This window comes from Oryx dammah, unplaced genomic scaffold, assembly GCF_014754425.2.
Source record: "Oryx dammah isolate SB20612 unplaced genomic scaffold, SCBI_Odam_1.1 HiC_scaffold_12, whole genome shotgun sequence".
Taxonomy (NCBI): Eukaryota; Metazoa; Chordata; class Mammalia; order Artiodactyla; family Bovidae; genus Oryx; species Oryx dammah.
In genome coordinates, this window is record NW_024070196.1 from 43948240 (window position 1) to 43969086 (window position 20847).

At 50.3% G+C, this 20847-nt stretch overlaps 2 protein-coding genes across 3 annotated transcripts in view; one reads left to right on the top strand and one right to left on the bottom strand.

Moving 5' to 3' along the window:
• Nucleotides 1–15872, top strand: part of POLE (DNA polymerase epsilon, catalytic subunit) — a 57247-nt gene extending 41375 nt beyond the window's left edge. Inside the window, exons 42-49 of the mRNA XM_040251535.1 lie at nucleotides 2234–2366; nucleotides 4455–4647; nucleotides 6325–6456; nucleotides 6577–6770; nucleotides 12936–13136; nucleotides 13438–13563; nucleotides 14168–14257; nucleotides 14404–15872. Coding sequence (XP_040107469.1) covers nucleotides 2234–2366; nucleotides 4455–4647; nucleotides 6325–6456; nucleotides 6577–6770; nucleotides 12936–13136; nucleotides 13438–13563; nucleotides 14168–14257; nucleotides 14404–14517 — 1183 coding nt within the window. The 3' untranslated portion in view covers nucleotides 14518–15872. The remainder of the gene's footprint in view (nucleotides 1–2233; nucleotides 2367–4454; nucleotides 4648–6324; nucleotides 6457–6576; nucleotides 6771–12935; nucleotides 13137–13437; nucleotides 13564–14167; nucleotides 14258–14403) is intronic.
• Nucleotides 15873–17159: 1287 nt separating this feature from the next.
• Nucleotides 17160–20847, bottom strand: P2RX2 (purinergic receptor P2X 2). 2 transcript variants are annotated; one of them, XM_040251537.1, is made up of 12 exons: nucleotides 20647–20847; nucleotides 20178–20313; nucleotides 20001–20072; nucleotides 19832–19907; nucleotides 19664–19760; nucleotides 19405–19485; nucleotides 19157–19295; nucleotides 18640–18770; nucleotides 18200–18290; nucleotides 18012–18077; nucleotides 17841–17918; nucleotides 17160–17648 (listed from the first exon to the last, which is right to left on the bottom strand). In XM_040251537.1, the coding sequence occupies exons 1-12, from the start codon at nucleotides 20820–20822 to the stop codon at nucleotides 17544–17546; spliced, it is 1248 nt and encodes a 415-aa protein (XP_040107471.1). In that variant the 5' UTR covers nucleotides 20823–20847; the 3' UTR covers nucleotides 17160–17543. The 2 variants fall into 2 exon arrangements, with proteins under 2 accessions (XP_040107471.1, XP_040107470.1); XM_040251536.1 differs by having other exon boundaries at nucleotides 17176–17918.

Genomic DNA, 20847 nt, shown 5'->3' on the forward strand with positions numbered 1-20847 from the left:
GTTGGTAACAAATCCTCTCTGCCTTTGGGTATCTGAAAAAGCCTTTATTTCACCTTTGTTTTTGAAAGATACTTTTGCTGGGCATAGAATTGCAGATGGATATGTATATATGATTTTATTTTTATTTATTTATTTATTTAGGCTGAGCTGGGTCTTCACTGCCACTTGGGCTTTTCTCTAGTTGCAGAGAGGGGCACTACTGTCTGGTTGTGGTACACCAGCTCCTCATTGCAGTGGTTTCTCTTGTTGTGGAACAGGCTCTAGGGTGCACCAGCTTCAGTAGTTGTGGCTCATGGGCTCAGTAATTGTGGCTATCAGTCTCTAAACCACAGGCTCAGTTGCTGTGGTACACGGCCTCGTTGCTCTGCAGCGTGTGGGATCTTACCGACCAGGGATGGAACTCATGTCTCCTGTGTTGTCTGTCGGATTCCTTACCACTGAGCTACCAGGGAAGCCCCTAGATAGATTTTTTTGGAAGTCCTTTTTTCCTCTTTGTGTTTCTTTTTGGATAAGTTTCTGTTGTTATATCTTTAAGTTCACTGACCTTCTAGAGTGTTTTATCTGCCATTAATCCCATCCATTATATTTTTCATTTCAGACACGACAGTTTTCATCTCTAGAAGCTTGATTTGGGTCTCCTACATTTCTAGAGTCTGCTTAACATGTTCAATCTTCCTTCTAGTTTTTTTTAATACATGAAACACAATTATAATAACTGTACAGTTATAACTGTTCTAATGTTCTTGTCTGCTCATTATAATATCTATGTCAACTCTGATTTGTTTTCAGCTGATAGATTGTTCTCATTTGTTGTGTTTCTCTGCTTCTTTGCACACCTGGTGATACAGGACTGGATGCCAGACGTTAAGAACCTTGGCTTGTCTGTTAGCTACTTTTGCATTCCTGTAAATATTCTTGAGCTTTATGTTACTTGAAAACAATTAGATCCTTTTGGATATTTGTTGAGATTTATAGTCAGAGCCAGAGGAATGTTTAGTCTAGGGCTCATTATTACCTCTGTTGAAGCAAGATTTCTGTGAGCACAGCCCCACATGCCCCTATGTATGAGGCTGTGACACTGGCGGGAGCAGGTGCTCAAGGCTGGTGTGATTTTCTCACACACAAGTGTGGTCTGTGCTCTGCTAAGTGCTGGAGGACGAGCCACAGTACTCCTGGGGTTCCCTCTGCAGCTCTCACCTGTCATTCTCTCAGCACTGCTCCCTGTTCCCCGGCCTGGGTAACTCAGCTGTCTCCTTCGTATCATGTTTATCATCATTCTCCCTAGGAAGCTTGAAAGACAGTAAAATGTGAATCCACCTTAATTCATTTTTATTTTGTTTGTTTTTGAAATTTTTATTTTATATTGGAGTGTAGCCAGTTAACAATGTAGTGATACTTTCAGGTAGATAGCAAAGAGACTCAGCCATATATATATTTGTATCCATTCTCCCCCAAACTCCCCTCCCATGCAGGCAGAATTGAACAGAACAGAATTGAACATTGAACAGAATTCCCTGTGCTATACAGTAGGTCCTTGTTGGTTATCCATTTTAAATATAGTAGTGTGTACATGTCTTTCCCAACCAAGCTCCCTAACTTCCCTTCTCCCAGCTCTTAGGCCCAGCAACCATAAGTTGGTTCTCTTAAGTCTGTGAGTCTGTCACTGTTTTGTAAATAAGTTCATTTGCATCATTTCTTTTTAGATTCTGCATATAACAGATGTCATATGATATTTCTCCTTCTCTCACATACTTCACTCATCGTGACAATCTCTAGGTCCATTCATGTTACTGTAAATGGCATTATTTCATTCTCTTTTTATGGTTGAGTAATATTCCGTTGTCTATATGTACCACATCTTTATCCATTCCTCTGTTGATGGATGGACATTTAGGTTGCTTCCATGTCTTGGCTGTTGTAAACAGTGCTGCAATGAACATTGGTTGCATGTGTCCTTTAGAACCATGTTTTCTCTGGCTATATGCCCAGAAGTGGGATTGCAAGGTTATATGGTAATTCCATTTTTAGTTTTTTAAGGAACCTCCATACTGTTCTCCATAGTGGCCACACCAATCATTTTCCCTAGAAAGCCTGAGGGATGATAAAATGTGAATCCACTTTAAATTCATTTTTAAATAAGTAGAGGGTGAATAGATAATAAAAAAAGGAAAGTAGAGTAAAAGGGGAAGACTATTGATTTCATTTAAGCGATTTCTGTCTTGTTTCTTTCTAGCATCCACTCTAAAGAGATCTTCCATTCTTTGACAATTTCCTTTTCTCGATGCTGGGAATTTCTTCTCTGGATGGATCCCTCTAATTATGGTGGCATCAAAGGAACTGTTCCATCTAGGATTCACTGTGGGCAGGTAAGAGGTAACCAGTCTTGGAGAGCTGAGGTTGGAATCTGAAGCAACTTGAAGGGTCCATGTTGTCCCTTCAGTGCACACTTGATGGTCACAAGCAGAGTTCCAGGCACGGCTCTTGGCCCCAGTCATGCAGCAGTAAGCATCATGAAGTCTGTAAGGGAAAGGATCATGAACAAGCAGACAAGTAGATGTATACGGCAGTGTCTACAACAGTAAGGGCTCAGGGTAGACAAAGCTGGTAGGCAGAGAGTCCTGGGGCAGGGGCCAATGTTGATGGGGGGTCTAGGAGTCCTCCGAGGAGGTGATGGGACCGAGGTGTGAAGCTGCCTTGAGTTATGGCACAGGCAGGGTCAGTGGTCACAGATGTGGACAAAGAGCTGGCTGGGACCAGGCCACTTGGGCCCTAGGGCTGTGGTGGAGACTTGGCTTTTATTGACGGGGAGATTCTGAATGGGCAAGTGTCAGGGCCTGACTTCCACTTGGGTCCTGAGTGGACGTTACTGCAGGATGTCAAGGTCTAAGTGGAGCCCAGTTAGTGTCGGCCCAGAGAAGGATGCAGGGCAAGGTAGAGTCAGGGAGAATGACCCAGGTGGGTAATGAAGACGGTGTGGACAGGCCAGTGGGGTGACGCTTGGGACACAGGGGTGATATCTGAGCGTGTAGGTTGTGTGTGAGGGAGCTGTGTCTGGATGTGTAAACCCCAATGGACGGGGCAAGAGAGCAAGTGTGGGGAGAAGGGAGCTGTGCTTAGCTGGGGCACGTGGTGTTTGCTGCCCCTATTGTTTGCTTAATGTGCACAGGTGGAGACGCAGGGGTCGGGTAGTGACTGTGCGTCTTGGGTAGGGGGCCGTGAAACTTGGGGTCATCTGTGAGCCTGGCATTTGGGGCTGGTGAGATCACCTGGGGGTAAGTATGAGTTGAGAGGACAGCTCCCCCAGGGCAGGTCCCCATGGAGGAAGCTACCAGTGGGTGGGGCCTCAGGTATCAAAAGGAGAGCACCCCCGGAAGGAAGTCACCATCTGCTGAGAAGAGACCAGAAGCAAAGGCTGCCCTTGGTGCTGGGGTTGGGAGGTTCACTGAGACCACATGCAGGGGAAGGAAGTGCAGGTCATGTAGACGAATAGCGGAAGGCAGGAGTGCTTGCTGCTCTTTAAGGATGGTGGCTGTCAGAGTTCAGATGTTGAAATGAAAGGTGCTGTATAGAAAGGGGACCTTAGTCGGGGGGTGGCAGGAGGGCATCCACCAGAACTAGATCTTTGGTAGAACTGATAGCTTACCATGTCAGATTCGTGATCTCCAAAGAAGAAGATTTAGTTTTGGAACCAGGAACCAGGCTTGATCACTCAAGAGCTTTTGTGTAGCAGAGTTTAATCAAAGTGAAAAAGGGACAGAGAAAGCTTCTGACATAGACATCAGAAGGGGATGGAGAGTGCCCCCGTCGCTAGTCTTAGCAAGGGAGCTATATACATTATTACAGTAAAGGATCTTACCAGACCCACTCCCTCAATATAAGATAATAGGATTAGAACTATCAATGGAGAGGTCTTACCAGACCCACTCCCACAACATATGTCTAAAGATAACAAGATTAGTCAGAAGGCTCTTGTTAAGGAGCAAGATACATTGTTATATTGACTGAGACAAAGCAGTGTAGAAAAAATTGTTTGTCCTTTGCTCCTCCTTGAAAGCCCCAAACCCCTTTCTCCTTGAGGGTCCTGAACTCCTTATCAACCTACCTAAGGATCAGTTCTCAGAACTGCAGCCCTCCCAGGAAGAGATCCGAAACTCAACAAGAGAGGTGGTCACCCAGGAAGCACCCTTGATTCTTCCCTTCCTGAGAAGTGGGGATTGAATAATTTTAAAGTAAATCCTGTGAAACAGCAAATGAAAGTAACAGTCAGTAGCTTACTGAGAATGTACCAGGCACATTCTGTACATGACCTTGTTTTTGGAGCCATCCTGCAGGAATCTCTCTTGGGCTCAGGGGCTGGAACGACTAGATGCACAGGACACGAAACAGACTGGGACGCTCCCCACCCTGCGGTGCCAATGTGGGCAGACGTTACTGGGATTGTCTTTGTGTCAAAGCAGGACTCCCCAGAAGAGGGCAGAGCAGAGCGGGGGGAACCTGAGGAGGAGGAGGAGGACGAGGAGGAGAAGGAGGATGAGGGAGACGCACAGGAACTGGATGTCGAGGACTTGCTGGAAAACAACTGGAACATCCTGCAGTTCCTGCCCCAGGCAGCCTCCTGCCAGAGCTACTTCCTCATGATCGTTTCAGGTGAGTGGTGCACACTCACCGTCACATCTGAGTCATGCGGTGGGAATAATGTGGCCCTGATGAGAGCATGCCCAGCGTGCGTGCCCTGGCTGCATAGCACTGTGAGAGGCAGAAAGAAGACCCTCGGCTTCTGCCCAGGCCCCAGACCTCTCACAGAACCCCACGGTGAGGAAGGCTGCCCTGGGGCATCACAAAGGCTTCATAGTCCCGCCCCCGAGGTTGTGTGTGTACACTTACAGTGATTAAAGGAGATCCCATGTAGAGGAGTTTAGATACTCCTAAATCAACTGCCCCACTGGCTGGTCTCTGAGGCTCAACTTCTAGTGTGAGACACCCCTATATTTCGTTTGGGGCTAAAGGCATTCAGTTCAGTTAGGTCATTCAGTCGTGTCCAACTCTTTGCGACCCTATGAACTGCAGCACACCAGGCCTCCCTGTCCATCACCATCTCCCGGAGTTCACTCAGATTCACATCCATCGAGTCAGTGATGCCATCCAGCCATCTCATCCTCTGTTGTCCCCTTCTCCTCCTGCCCCCAATCCCTCCCAGCATCAGAGTTTTTCCAATGAGTCAACTCTTCGCATGAGGTGGCCAAAGTACTGGAGTTTCAGTTTCAGCATCATTCCTTCCAAAGAAATCCCAGGGCTGATCTCCTTCAGAATGGACTGGTTGGATCTCCTTGCAGTCCAAGGGACTCTCAAGAGTCTTCTCCAACACCACAGTTCAAAAGCATCAATTCTTCAGCACTCAGCCTTCTTCACAGTCCAACTCTCACATCTATACATGACCACAGGAAAAACCATAGCCTTGACTAGGCGGACCTTAGTCGGCAAAGTAATGTCTCTGCTTTTGAATATGCTATCTAGGTTGGTCATAACTTTTCTTCCAAGGAGTAAGCGTCTTTTAATTTCATGTCTGCAGTCACCATCTGCAGTGATTTTAGAGCCCCCCAAAATAAAGTCTGACACTGTTTCCACTGTTTCCCCATCTATTTCCCGTGAAGTGATGGGACCAGATGCCATGATCTTAGTGGTCATTATTAACACCACATGGTAAATCAGCTATACTCCAATCAAAATTTAAAAACAGAAATAAAAGTTTAGTGTTTCCAAACCAAGTTATTTAGGTTGATGTGACAAAGAAATGAGAAGTTAAGCACACATTGTAATTCAGAACTAATCATTAGAATAGAACAGTTGGTGAAGAGCATCGTAAATTGTCAGCAGACATAGATGCAGGTACACCCATGTATACACCGACAGGGAGTTCTGTTTATGATTCTTTTATCCCCTGTCAGTTTATATTTGAGTCCTTTGCCTTCTCAAGTTTTTTGGAACGAGTGGACCCGTGGAGTTTTTGGAGAAGTGTTTTGCCCCCGAGAGGCAAGGTGAGCACTCTTTTGCACCAGTTGGTGTGAAGGTTGGTACTTGCTGCCTCAGCTGTGCAGCAGTCTCTCTAAGCATGAACCGGGGCATCAGTGAGTGCTCTGATTGTTCCCGTTTGTCTAACTGACTCTGGCTCATCTCAGTGCAGCAAATAGAATCATCACCAATAATGACATTTCAGCCTCATTTGGCTAGCAGCAGGACCAGCCACAGGGTACCCCCAGATTCTGGGATGTGTGAGGCGTCGCTGACTCACGTGGCCTGTGGCCTGAGCCTGCCCTCTCTCTGCAGCATACATCGTGGCCGTGTACCACAGCATGAAGGAGGAACTGAGGCGCAGCACCCCAGGGAGCACCCCCGTGAGGAGGAGGGGAGCCAGCCAGCTCTCCCAGGAGGCCCAGGGGGAGGCTGGAGCCCTTCCTGGTGAGCACCCTTGCTGTGTGAGGCCACCAGTGTGTGCTTCTCAGGGTCCCCATCTCCTTCCCTTGGTGTCCTGTCGCCGTGTGAGGTAGGGAGCAGGCGCCATGTTGCTTCTCTTCCCAGGAATGATCACCTTCTCACAAGATTATGTGGCAAACGAACTCACTCAGAACTTCTTCACCATCACGCAGAAGATTCAGAAGAAAGTCACAGGCTCTCGGAACTCTACTGAGCTCTCAGAAATGTTTCCTGTCCTCCCCGGTTCTCACCTGCTGCTTAATAACCCTGCTCTGGAATTCATCAAATACGTGTGCAAGGTGAGGACACTCCCACTGACGTGTGTGCAAGTCACTCCTCTATTCCACAAACACCCACTGCACCCAGTCTGTGCAGTTGCTATGGGAATGACCCCTGTCCTCACAGAGCTCACAATCCCCTGGAGGGCACAGGTGAGCTCAGAGAGCACAGGTGCCAAGGGGTGAGTTCAGGGCAGGGGCAGGTGAAAAAGGACCTCTGGTGGGTCCTGGGCTGAGACCACAAGGACCGGGAGGCCCTGGCAGTGGGTGGATCTGATGGAAGAATGAAGTCCGGGCAGAGAGGATACAGAGCCCCTGGGAGGAGGGGTGACAGGGCGGTGCTGGTGAAAGTTGAGCAGAGGGACGGCAAAGCCAGCTTATGGGTCACGTGAGGCCGGTGGGCCAGACCAGGAACTGGACAGGGCACCCACAGCATCCAGGCTGCTGTGGAACCTAAGAGGAGAGCTTGCCCGGACGCTGAATGCCTTCTGGGAAAGGTAGGCTGATTCAAACGAGGGATAATGTTACCAGATAAAGACCTGGCAGGCGTCCCCTTACAGAGGACTTTACTGTCCATTAAGTTACCTTCCAGCACTCTGTGTTTCACAGTGATCAAGTGACTTCTCATGGTGGTTAAGAAATGGCTTAATATAACACTTTAACTCCTTGGTAGACTTCAGAATTTGTAAGTTCTATTTTTATTAAAGTATAATTTACATACAGTGAAATTCACCATTTTTAGAGTGCATCTCATGGGGCAGCCAGTCACGTATTCACCACCACAGTCAGGATACAGAGTTGTACAGCATCCTCCAAAGTTCCCCACCCCTGGTACATGCTGATCTGTCTGTCTCTGTGTTTGTTTTTTATTTTTAAAATTTTATGTATTATGGCTGTGTTGAGTCTTCATTGCTCTTTGGGCTTTCTCTAGTTGAGGTGAGCAGGGGCTATTCTTCATTGCGGTGCAAAGGCTTCTCTTTATGGCAGCTTCTCTCATTGCAGAACATAGGCTCTAGAGCACACAGCCTTCAGTACTTGTGGCCGAAGGCTCAGTTGTTGTAGCTCCTGGGCTCTAGAGCACAGGCTCAGTAGTTGTGGCTCATGGACTTACTGCTCTTGAGCATGTGGGGTCTTCCCGAATCAGGGATTGAACCCGTGTCTACTACATTGGCAGGCAGATTCTTTCCCACTGAGCCACCAGGGAAGCCCCCATGTCCCTATGTTTATTTACTTTAAAATTTTTTCTCTGTGAAGTGCAGTTGTTTGTGTTTTCACATATGGATATGTGAACTGGCCACCAACAGCAAGTACAGAACGTTCTCCACCCCTGAGAGTTTTTCCATGTGCTTCCCCTTGGGACTCAGCCTCTCCTCTTGCCTGCATCCCTAGAACCACCCATCTGTCTTCTGTCCCTGTGTTGAAACCTCTTCCAGAATGTCACATGAGTGGAGTGGTTGGTCATGTAGCCTTTTAGGTCTGATTTCCTTCACTGAGCAAAATGCACCTGGGGTTCCTCCATGTCGTTGCTTGTTCCTTTCCATTGCTGACTAGTGCTCCATTGTATGGGAGTACCATAGCTCCCCGATTAAAGGACATTCAGATTGTTTGCGCTTATGGGTGACCGTCAATGAAGCCACTATAAACATTCTCATATAGGTTTTTGTGTGAACATAAGTTTCATTTCTCTCAAGTAAAAACCTAGCAGGGGAATTGCTGGGTCATATCGTGTTTTGTATAGTGGCTCTGTTTTGCATTCTCATCGATGGTAACTGACTATAGTCCAACCGCTCCACACCCCACTGGAACTTTGTTCATTTTCAAGGTTTTATCTGTCCAAATAGATGTGTAGTGGTATATCATCATGTTTTTAACTTGCATTTCCCTAATACTACTTGGGCTTCCCTGATAGCTCAGTTGGTAAAGAATCTGCCTGCAGTGCAGGAGACCCTGGTTCGATTCCTGGGTCAGGAAGATCCCCTGGAGAAGGGATAGGCTGCCCACTCCAGTATTCTTGGGCTTCCCTCGTGGTTCAGCTGGTAAAGGATTCACCTGCAATGTGGGAGACCTGGGTTCGATCCCTGGGTTGGGAAGACCCCCTGGAGAAGGGAGAGGCTACCCACTCCAGTATTCTGGCCTGGAGAATTCATGGACCATGCAGTCACAAAGAGTCGGACATGACTGAGTCACTCACTTTCCATAATACTGATGATGTGGAGATTTTATTCATGTGTTTGTTTGCTCTGTGTCTTTGGTGAAATGTTCAGATCTTTTGCCCATAATTAAGAACTGTTTTTTAAAAAATAATTTTTATTGGAGTATAGTTGATGTACAATGTTGTGTTAGTTTCAGGTGTACAGCAAAGTGAATCAGTTATTGGGTTATTTTTCTTATTGTTGAATTTTGAGAGTTCTTCATATATTCTGGATATAAGTCTTTTGTCAAATGTGTGATTTCCAAATATTTCTTCCCAGACTTTGGCTTGTCTTTTCAAAATTTCCTTGACAGTATTTTTCAATGAGCAATGGATCTTAATTTTGATCTAATCGTTCACTTTTTAAGGGTTGAGCTTTTGATGTCATATCTAAGAATCTTTGTTAAACCAAGGTCACAAAGCTTTTCACTTATGTTTTCTTCTAGAATTTTTATAGTTTTAGGTTTTATATTCAGTCATTCCATTTTGAGTTAATTTTTGTACAATGTGTATGTTATAAACTGAGGCTTCCCTAGTGGCTCAGACAGTAAAGAGTCTGCCTACAATGCAGGAGACCTGTGTTCGATCCCTGGGTTGGGAAGATCCCCTGGAGAAGGAAATAGCAACCCACTCCAGTATTTTTGCCTGGAGAAATCCCATGGACTGAGGAGCCTGGCAGGCTATAGTCCATGCGGTCTCAAAGTGTCACTCACAACTGAGTGACTAACACTTTCATATTTATGCATAAGCATATCCAATTATTCCATCACTATTTGTTTAAAAATTAGCCTTTCTCCATTTAATTATGTTTGTGCTTTTTTCAAAGCTTAACTGGCTGTATATGTATATGCATCTGTTTCTGGGTTTACATGTCTCTCTATTCTAAAACACCACACTGTCTTAATTTCTGTAACTTTATCAATAAGTTTTAAAACCAGGTAGTGTGAATGCTTTATCTTTATTTTTTTCAAATTATTTTGACTTAATTTGCCTTCCTTACGAATTTCAAATCAGTATATCAGTTTCCATTAAAAAAAAAACCTTTGTAGACTGTTGAAGGGACACCCTGAAGCAGGTTGAGAAAGTTCCTTGGTGCCTTGATAATGGTCATTTCCTGAGAGTGAGTTTGTTTTTTGGCCGCATCTTGCAGCATGTGGTACTTAGTTCCCCGACCAGGGATCCAGTCTCTGCCCCCTGCAGTGGAAGCAGAGTCTTTTTCTTTTTTATGGATTTTTAAATTTTTTATTTGTTTTTTAATTGAAGGATAATTGCTTTACAGAATTTTGTTATTTTCCATCAAACCTCAACATGAATCAGCCATAGGTATACATATGTCCCCTCCATCTGGAACCTCCCTCCCATCTCCCTCCTCATCCCTCCCCTCTAGGTTGATACAGAGCCCCTGTTTGAGTTCCCTGAGCCATACAGCAAATTCCCATTTGCTATCTATTTTACATATGGTAATGTAAGTTTCCATGTTACTCTCCCCATGCATCTCACCCTCTCCTCCCCTCTCCAGTTGTCCATAAGTCTGTTCTCTGTGTCTTTCTTCATTGCTGCCCTGCAGAGAAATTCTTTGGAACCATCTTTTTAGATCCATATATAGGCATTACTGCTGCTGCTGCTAAGTCACTTCAGTCATGTCTGACTCTGTGCAACCCCATAGACAGCCCACGTTAGTATACAATATTTATCTTTCTCTTTCTAACTTAATTCACTCTGTATGATAGGCTCTAGGTTCATCCGCCTCATTAGAACTGACTCAGATGTGTTCCTTTTTATGGCTGAGTGATATTCCATTGTGTATTTGTACCACAACTTCTTTATGCTTTCATCTGCTGATGGACATCTAGGTTGCTTCCATGTTCTACCTGTTGTAAATTGTGCTGCGATTGGGGTACATGTGTCTTTTTTCAATTTTGATTTCCTCAGGGCGTATGCCTAGGAGAAGGATTGCTGGGTCATATGGTGATTTTATTCCTAGTTTTTTAAGGAATCTCCATACCATCTTCCATAGTGGCTGTATCCATTTACATTCCCACCAACAGTGCAAGAGGGTTCCCTTTTCTCCACACCCTCTCCAGCATTTATTGTTTGTAGACTTTTTGATGATGGCCATTCTCACCAGTGTGAGGTCATATCTGATTGTAGTTTTGATTTGCGTTCTCTAATAATGAGTGATGTGGAGCATCTTTTCATGTTGTATGTCTTCTTTGGAGAAATGTCTATTAGGTCTTTTTCCCACTTTTTGATTAGATTGTTTGTTTCCTGGTATTGAGTTCTATAAGCTGCTTGTATATTTTGGAAATTAATCCTTTGTCAGCTGTTTCATTTGCTGTTTTCTCCCATTTGGAGGGTTCTTTTCACCTTGTTTATAGTTTCCTTTGCTGTGCAAAAGCTTTTTTTTTTTTTTTTTGCAAAAGCTTTTAATTAGGTCCCCCTTGTTTACTTTTGCTTTTATTTCCATTACTCTAGGAGGTGGATCTTAGAGGATCCTACTTTATGTCATTGAGTATCTTGCCTGTTTTCCTGTAAGAGTTTTATAGTTTCTGGTCTTATATGTAGGTCTTTAATCCATTTTGAGTTTACCTTTGTGTATGGTGTTAGAAAGTGTTTTAATTTCATTCTTTTACATGCAGCTGTCCAGTTTTCTTAGCACCACTTACTGAAGAGGCTATCTTTGCCTCATTGTATATTCTTGCCTCCTTTGTCAAAAATAAGGTACTCAGAGGGGCATGGGTTTATTTTTGGACTTCCTATTTTGTTCCATTGGTCTATATTTCTGTTTTTGGAACCACAGAGTCTTAACCACTGGACCGTCAAAGAAGTCCCATCCTGAGAGTTTTAATCAAGGATGGTTGCTGAATTTTGTTAAGGACTTTTTCTCCCTCATTTGAAATGATCATATTGGTTTTTGTTTGTTAGTCTGTTGATATGGTGAATTGCACTGATTTTCTAGTGTTGATCCAGCCTTGCATTCTGGGGGTAAGTCCTACTTGGTCAAAATAAAAGTGGGCTCAATTTGCCCTTATTTTGTTGAGGATATTTGGGTCTGTACACATGAGAATCAGTAGTTACCTTACACAGTCTTTGTCTGGTGTTGGTACCTAGATGATGCTGGCCTTCCAAGTGAAGTTAGAAGTGTTCTCCCTCTTATGTTTTCTGGAAGATACTGTCTATAGAACAATATTACTTCTTCCTTCATGTTTGGTAAATTCACTGTAATTTTTTTGTTTCTTGATTAAGTCCAGTGTTCTCCCTATGTAAGTGATGTGTATCATGTATATATATTTTAAACAATACTTTCCAATAGGCCACTGATCCTCATTGTAAATATACTTTCAAATTCACCCACTTTGCTTCACATTGACCATAAACACTCCCCTCAGAGACGTGTTTTCTAAGTGGTGTTTGGTTCTGTGTTCCTGGCATTGTGCTAGGCTAGGACAGGAGCTTTAGGGCTGGGAGAGGCCTGGGGAAGATGTCGGTCCTGTCCTCTCATTTACAGACAGGAAGCTTGATGACTCCCTATGGCTCTGCCAGCACCATGGTGGGAGCCAGACCTCCCGTGTCCACACCGAGGGCTCTAACACACACATGTGCTACAGGGACTTTTCTGGGCTGGCCTGGAAATCCCTCCACCATGGAAGGCTGAAGTCATCCCCTTTGCATTTGAGATGGTAAAGCTCTGGTGAACTTGGGGCTGCCTGTCATTGAGGAAGAAGGAGTCCCTAGGGGTGACAGGTAGAGTGTGCTTTGGTGTGTCCCAGACACCCCGAGGCCTAGGGGCAGCGCCTCCATGCCTGTGACCCTAACTTGGGGAATCACTGGTGGGCAGGAGGCACTTCTTATCTCTGATGCTTCTAACAGGAAAAGGAAGAGTTGAGATACTTGTGAGAAACTGTAGCTTAAAGAACTGGCTGCAGGGTTTTCTGGTCCAGATAGCTGCAGGGAGGGCTGGGAGCCGTCCCTGACATGGGCTCTGTTCTCGGCAGGTCCTGTCTCTGGACACCAACGTCACAAACCAGGTGAACAAGCTAAACCGAGACCTGCTGCGCCTGGTAGACGTAGGCGAGTTCTCAGAGGAGGCCGAGTTCCGAGACCCCTGCCGTTCCTACGTGCTCCCTGAGGTCATCTGCCACAACTGTAACTTCTGCCGGGACCTGGACCTGTGCAAAGACCCCTCCTTCTCTCAGGTGGGCCGACTCCCTCAGGCCCCTTGCTGGTACAGTCAGAATATCCAGGCCTCAGTGGATCGGGGGTTCCTGCAGGGCCCCCAACCAACTCTAATGTGAATTAGAAACAAGCACCCTTTTTCAGGCCACTCAGCTGCCACATGCCAGAACCTTGTCCTGGTAATCACATGGGTGATGACAGTGGAGATGTGAGTGTGCCCTGGAGCTGTGACCGCGGTGGCACACTTCTTGAGAATCCCTCCTTCCCTTCTCAGCACTGGGGACTAAGGAAGGTGACCTGTCCCTTTCCCTGTCTGTCCAGGATGGGACCGTGCTGCCTCAGTGGCTCTGCTCCAACTGTCAGGTTGCCTATGACTTATCAGTCATTGAGATGGCCCTGGTGGAAGCCCTACAGAAGAAGCTGATGGCCTTTACCCTGCAGGACCTGGTGAGCAGCAGGCCTAGTGCTGGGTCTGCAACCAGTCTGACCACCCCTCCAGTAGGTGAAGGCCTCATCAGTAAGCAGTTTGCACCCATAGGAGATGAGAGGTGTGCACAAGTCTCAAGTTGTAGCCTGATCCTCCAAGGTGATACCTCTTGGGTCAGGCCTCATCCACGGGCCCAGCTGACTCTTTCTTACAGCATCTGTTGGGCACCTACAGGGGCCGATTGCTGGCTTCATGGACCTTTATTCTAGGAGAGGGAGACAAACAGTAAACAAGGAAGTAATGGTCAGAGTAAAGAACTGATAGGCAGTGTGTGTGTGAAAGAGGGAAGCTTTCAGCCTTCGATGGGGGAGTGAAGACCCAAGGGAGGGGTTGGGGTTCAGGCAGGGAACAGCTGGTGCCTGGTGTGATGGATAGGGGACCGCAGACTCAAAGGGAGGTGTCCACAGGGAGGGTGTTGGGAAGCAATTGGCATGTTTGGATAAAGCCCATATCAAGTCTCAGATTTTATTTGTAATTGAGGTGAAAAGCCTGTCTGATGCCAAGTAACTGGCCGGCTCTGGCCTGGGGCGGGGAGGCTGTGACGGGGGCCGCTTCTCCTTGCAGGTCTGCCTGAAGTGCCGGGGTGTGAAGGAGACCAACATGGCCGTGTACTGCAGCTGTGCGGGGGGCTTCTCCCTCACCATCCACACTAAGGTGGGGGCTCCAATGGACAGCCAACCTTGCCGCCCACCCCTCTCCTCCCTCCCCCACCCCGGGCCATTTGTCCTCTCTGAGCCTTGGCCTTGCCTCCCTGTGCCTCCTCTGGGACTAGGTCTCACTATGACTGGTCATTTCTGTAGGTCTTCATGGAACAGATTGGAATCTTCCGGAATATCGCCCAGCACTATGGCATGTCATACCTCAAGGAGACCCTGGATTGGCTGCAGCTTCAGAACCCCCAAGTGGGCCATTAGCAGTCTGGGCAGTGTCCCTGTTCTCTGCTCCTATGTCCCACACCCAAGACGGGCACCCAGGAGGGTGGCCCTAGGGGAGCAGGTCACACAGCCCAGAAGCGTGAACCAGTCAGAGCAAGAAGTGGCTTCACTTCCCGGCTCTCTGGGGTTCCCTGCCTCGAGCAGGGCAGCCCTCTTTAGGCCCAGGAAGCGTCTCTAGAGAGGGGGTCCCAGGGCTGGTTTCTCACTGGATGAACACACTCTGCTGCTGCTGCACGGCCCCTTGCTGTAGCCCCAGCCCTTCCTGCCCACTCCTTTGCTGCCCTGAGGTACCCTCGGAGGTCCTCTGTTTGAGCTGAGACCCTGAAGAGGGCTGGAAGGGGCACCTGGGTGGAGTGTGCAGCCCCAGCTTCCAGGAGTAGTGCTGTCCTACACTCCGCGCTGGCAGCTTGTGGGCCGTGTCCCAGGGATCCTGACTGAACCCGCGGTCACCTGGGCGTCTCTCATTCACTGAGTTCTGGGGCTTGGGCTCCTCTGTCTGGAGACTCAGGGTCAGAGTGAGGTCTGCTGGGCTGTTTGTATATGGCGCAGTCACCTCGTCAATAGCAGCGAGACTGGGCTGGGGGCACAAAGGCTGGGTAGGGGCGGGGCTCAGACTGGGGCTCAGCCACAGAGGGGCCCAGCACCTCTCCCTCTGCACCTGCAGTGAGGGGACCACCGCAGCAGGAGGCCTGGGGCCCCAGAGGGGATGAGGCACACCATTATCGCAGACTCTGACATCATATTCAGCACCTGGATTCTCGAAAAGTATTTCTTCATGGGCAACACAAGGTTCTTTGCTTCAGCTCTGAGCGGTGGGGGAAGAGGACGGAGAAAAGGGCAACAGAAATGCTATCAGGATGGAGGCCACTGTGTTCTTGCCTAAACCTCAGGTCAGTCCGAGACCTCTGACTGCCTGAGGCAAAGGGTCCTTGGCCTGTGCCGCCTTTAAAAGGTGACACCATCAGCTTGTTCAGGGCCCTGTTGCTTCACAGGGATGTGGCCCATGCTGTTTTCCCCTCCAGGACAGAGCTGGGTTGGAGAGTCTGCCTGCCAGCAGCCCGGGGAACCCTCTGCTGAGCAGGAGTTGCTTCCTCTGTTCCTCTAGCAACCCCAGAACATAAGACTGCCTGCCTGCACCTCATTTTTAACTAAATGCGACTGAAAGCAGAAAACCAGTCAGGCTGGCAAGGCAGCAAGCACAGTAAATGTAAATCATAAACTCAGAAACCCAAACGGGTGGACAGTAGAAGCCGCACTGTTGGCTCTGGAGCCTGGTGTAGATTTGTCCCTGTTACCTAATTTACACTTTGACCTCTACATTTCCTTAGTCTTTACTGTGTGTGTGTGTGCGCGCGTGCTCGCGCCTGGGTATCTGGAAGGAAGGATAGTAACTGACGTCTGTCCAGCTAGGTTTGTCAGCGGGGTACTGCTGTTGCCCACTGGCATGTCCAGGTCCAGTGACTGCAGGAAACTTGACTCTGCTTGGAAGGTGATGGCGCCTGGCAGCCCCCAGATGGAGATCAAATCAAATTAGGGCTGGGTGGGGGAGGAGGACTAACCAGGCTTCCTGGAAACGGAGCCAGAGAAGTCCCAGGGGAGCACGGAGGAGTGAGGAGCTGGGGCTGTGTGGCTCACCCTCTCCCTGCAGCAGGGTGGGGCACCACAGCTCCCAGTGGTTCCCTCAAAGGCCAGCTTTGGGCCTGGGAGTATTTGGGAGTGGTGGAGGTCCCAGGGTCACTCTCATGGTGGGGGATGGGAAACCTGAGCCCCTGGCCTGAATTCTTGAGCTACAGCCCAACCCCAACTAGAAAAGCCAGTTTCTCTAAAACTAGAGCTGGATCTCTGAGCATCTGAGTGGCCCATGGAGCTGACATCACAGGCACAGAAGATCTGCAGGGGTGAGGGGGGCTTCTTGGAGGGTTGCTGGCTCCAGTGAGTGGTGCTGGTCCAGTCAGCAGGTGGGAAGACCAGCTCTGACCTTGGTTGTGACAGGGTCATGGTGAAATGATCTGTGGGAGGCACTGTGCCTCCTCAGACCTGTGCACTGGTCATTGCTGTTGCTGGGGAAACTGAAACCGCCATCTGGCCAAGTTGTGTCAGAGCTGCTGAGTGGAGTGACCATTGTAGCATCCAAGGACATAACCAGATTATTCATAGGCCTGATCCGGCTGATGCCGGCTGCTCCAACCTCGCCCTGCTGCTATGTCCACTCCTGATCCCCATCCCCATGTTAAATAGAGCCTCGGGTTCTGGGTGGGCATTTTGGTGTGAGCCTAAGCTTTTGTTTTCCTTGGGAACAGTTCCCATTGCCCGCCTCCTGGCTTTCTTCCTCCTCTAGAGGTACCACCCTTTCCCCCCACTATTTTGAGGTTTGGGGTCTGGGGTGATGCCTACAGGAAGCTGAAGGACAGCTGTTGGGATGCACTCAGCCTGCGTGTCCCCCACCACTGGTCCCCCCATGAGACTGGATTTGGGGGCAGCAGATGATCCACACACTGCATCCAGGCTGGCTGGGGGGAAGATGGGACCAAGCACACGCACCGCCCACCATGTGCAGACCTGCCATGGTGTGTTTGTCAAGAGCCTCAAGCTGCTTCTCCCCCAAAGATGAGGCTAGAAAGTTCTGGTCACAGTTTTATTGGACAGTGGATGTGTGTGATTTCTTAGCTGTGAGGCAAGCAGAAGGGCTGGGTAGGGCTGGGTGGGCGGGCAGGAAGGAGCAAAGAGCCTGGGAGGAAGGCAGCTAGGGAGGAGGTGGGGACTTGCCCCTACAGTTGGGGGCTAAGCTGGAGCAGGAGTCGTCATCCCATTCATGTCACCCCACGGTCTAGCTGCATGGGGACCCTTTGGCTGCTGGTTTTGCTGAGGTGTATGGGCAGGGCCCATGTCCATGGTCCCAGCTGTGCTGCCCTGGAGAGCCAGGGGCTGTGCTGGGGCCTCAGATGTCAGGGGTCCCTGACACGCCCAGGGCCTTAAGTGCAGTGTGGCAGAAGGTGGAAGTAGGCTCAGAGCTGGGCCAAACCTCGGGCGTCTGTGAGCACGCAGTCCTGTTGGGAAGGCTCGGAGGTACAAAGCCCTGGTCCCGCACCCTGCTCGGGAGCATCCACCATCTGCTCAGATGGGGCAGAGGTGGGGCAAGGCCATGGGGGTGGGACAGTCCGGGCCTGGCTCTGCCCCTCACCCTGCAGTTGGCCAGCCTGGCCTGGGTCTGGAGAGCTGGGATAGGGTGGGGGAGGGGCCTGGCCCAAGACAAGGGCCAGGGTCACAGGCCAGCTGCCTGAGGAGTGCCTTGGAGTACACACCTTGTCAAATTTCTTATGGCTGTAGACCTTGTTTTTGTTCATGAATGTTAGCAAGATCCAGTCGCACAGGAAAGAGCCCTGAGGCCAGCAAGATAGATGCATGAAGGCCTGGCACCTGCCCCCATCTCGCCCCACACACACCCATCCCCAACCCCAGTGTGCTTTTCTTACCACCCCAATGGAGGTCAGCGCTGTGGCCAGGTTAATGATGGTGGGAATCAGGCTGAACTTCCCCGCCTGGGGGCAAAGGCACTCCCTTAGATAGTCAGGAGTGGGGCCCAAGGGAGGCATGGGGTGTGGTAGGGGAGACCAAGACTGGGTCAGCCTGGATCCCATGTAAGCAGGGTGGGCTGGCCTACCTGTCCGTGCACGATGACATCAATGCGGATCCCATAGGCTTTGATGAGTGTGCGGGTAATGCTGCCATTTATTTTGTAATACTTGGCAAACCTAGGGCAGAATGAGAAGGCAATGGCAACCCACTCCAGTACTCTTGCCTGGAAAATCCCAGGGATGGAGGAACCTGGGTAGCTGTAGTCCATGGGGTCGTACAGAGTCAGACACGACTGAAGTGACTTAGCAGGGCAGAATGACCCAGAAGCACATCAGTACCTTGGATGGGATGACCCAGGTGCAAGAGTGCTGGGAGGCATGACAGCAGGGTGCACCCATTGCCCAATGGGGTGGCTCCAAGACCATCAACTACTGGCATCCCTGGGCCTTGGGGCACCTACCCGGTTGGTTCTTGGACCTCCATAGCCAGGGCAGACAAGGAGCCAGCATCCGAAGGCCAAGATACCTGAAGTTGTAGCCAGATGAGGCTGGGATGTGCTTGGGGTCCAGCCTCCGGAAGGAGTATTTGGGGTTGCACTCTGACGCTGAAAGGTCCAGGTCACAGTCCCAGTTGATAATGACCCCGATGACACCACCCTGCCCAGAAGTGGACACAGAAACGGGTCAGGACAGGCTCACAGGGTACCTTCAACGGCCTGGGGTCCTACTGAGGTTGCCCATGGGGTGCATATTCTGGGCACCCCAGGCAGCTCAGGGCAACTCACTGGGGAGGGGGGCTTATTGAGTGCCCTGCTTCCAAGGCACAAGGGGTGCCAGCAGCCATCTGTGACCAGGAGTCAATAATTTAGCAGCAGCCACATGCCCAGATGGGTCAGCCGATCTTGTTTCTCTTTCCTCTACCTGAGCAGGGCCAGGGCTGGCCAAAACTGAAAAGGGACTGCTCTGTAATGAGACCCTTTGTATGCAGGTGACAGTCAGCACCTGGCCAGACAATTGTCCTGCCCGCTCTCAGGCACCCTCACCGTGTGCGCCAGCTCTGTGAAGTTTTCCCCTGCCTGCTCCACGATGTAGCCCAGCTTGAAAATGGGGCAGTAGAGGTCAGAGACCTCATGGAATGTGCAGTGCTTCAGGTAGCCACCCTTCCGGTTCTCGATGTTGCCCCTAAGGACAAGGCCCACTGGCATCAGATGTTGAGAAGCCATGCACCCCCCAACAACACATTCCAAGAGGCAACTCCCACCCCTTGTCACCACACCCTAATGGCTCTTACTTGGAGAACTGGAATTTGGGGTAGTGGATGCTGTTCTTGATGAGGATGGTGAAATTGGGGGCCATCGTACCGAGAAATTGGCTGAGGAGGCAGACTGGGCGTGTTTAGTCTCCCTTCCCTTCCAAAGCCTCTCCCAGCCTCCCGGCTGCTCTGTCCTTCCCTTTCCCCTCCCCCAACACATCCCGACTCCCGTGGTCAGTGAGGAGAAAGGAACGAAGAAGTTTGGTCCCAGGTGGGTGGGGTCACTGGGCGTGCGCACCTGACTGAGGCCCCGTCTTCCACCGGGCACCAGGCCGACACCTCGCAGGTCTTGGAGGACCCGTGGTAATAAGGTACACAGCGCCCAGTCCGCAGGCCTGCGGGGCAGATGCGCGCTCAGGTGGCGAGGGGCGCGGCTCGCCCCCACCCCCAGTTGGCGCACACTGACCGTTTCCCAGCATGTCCAGCTGCCCAGCCACACAGTCCTCGTCCGAGTCGCAGGTGGCGTTGCTGACCCTCATACTCTAGGGAGGAGACCGCTTGCTCAGGAGCCGGACACGCGCAGCTGACCAGGCAGGGCCCCTCCCATCCCAGCTCTGCTTTCGACGCAGCCTCACCTCGGCACATGTTCCGAGGGTCTGGAAAGGGGTGACCTCAATCCTGGTGATGATGCTGAACACGCTGCCTCCCTGGGCTCAGAAAGAAGGGACGGTCGGCCGGCGGGGACAGCTCGGCCACCGATCAGTCCTACCCTCAGGGTGCGCGGGGTGCAGGGCGGGGCCCGGGTTGCGCACCTCTGGTGGTTTCACGTACTCCTCCACGTCCCACACTTTGTGTTCGGACAAGGTGATGCCCTTGACCTTGGTGATAACGGAGCTCTCGGGGCCCGTTTCGCTGTCCTGGTAGCTCTTCTGCACGATGAACACGTACCTGTGCGGACGGGCAGGGCCGACTCTCGGGACGATCCTGGGACAGGACTGGAACCTCTCCCATGCCGAATGAGCTCGACTCCGGCGGGAACGAGGCTGCGTCACCGCCTCTCAAGGGCTGGGTAGGCTCTGCGGGGGCCCGAGGGGCCAGCCCGCGTTCTCCACCCCCTGCGACCCATTCTCCCTGCTCACAGCCCGGAGCTGCCCCTCCACCCTGGGACTTCAGAGCAGCCTTAGCCGCGAGCACTCCCCACCCTCGTGAACCCGCCAGACATCCCCTCCCGCCGGACGCCCCACGCGCCCCCTCCCCGCGCCCGGCCCCGTGCGCACCCACCACACGAAATAGAGCAGGATGAGCAGCTGCACCGCGCGGTACACGATGCCCAAACGCCGGTTCTTCACCACGATCACCTTGGGCGTCTCGTAGTCCCAGAACGCGGACCAGCAGCTCCGGGCCAGGCGTCGGGCCGCGGCCGCCCTCGTTGGGGGCTTGGGCTCGGCGGCCGCCATGGCCCGGAGCTCGATTAGGGCTGGG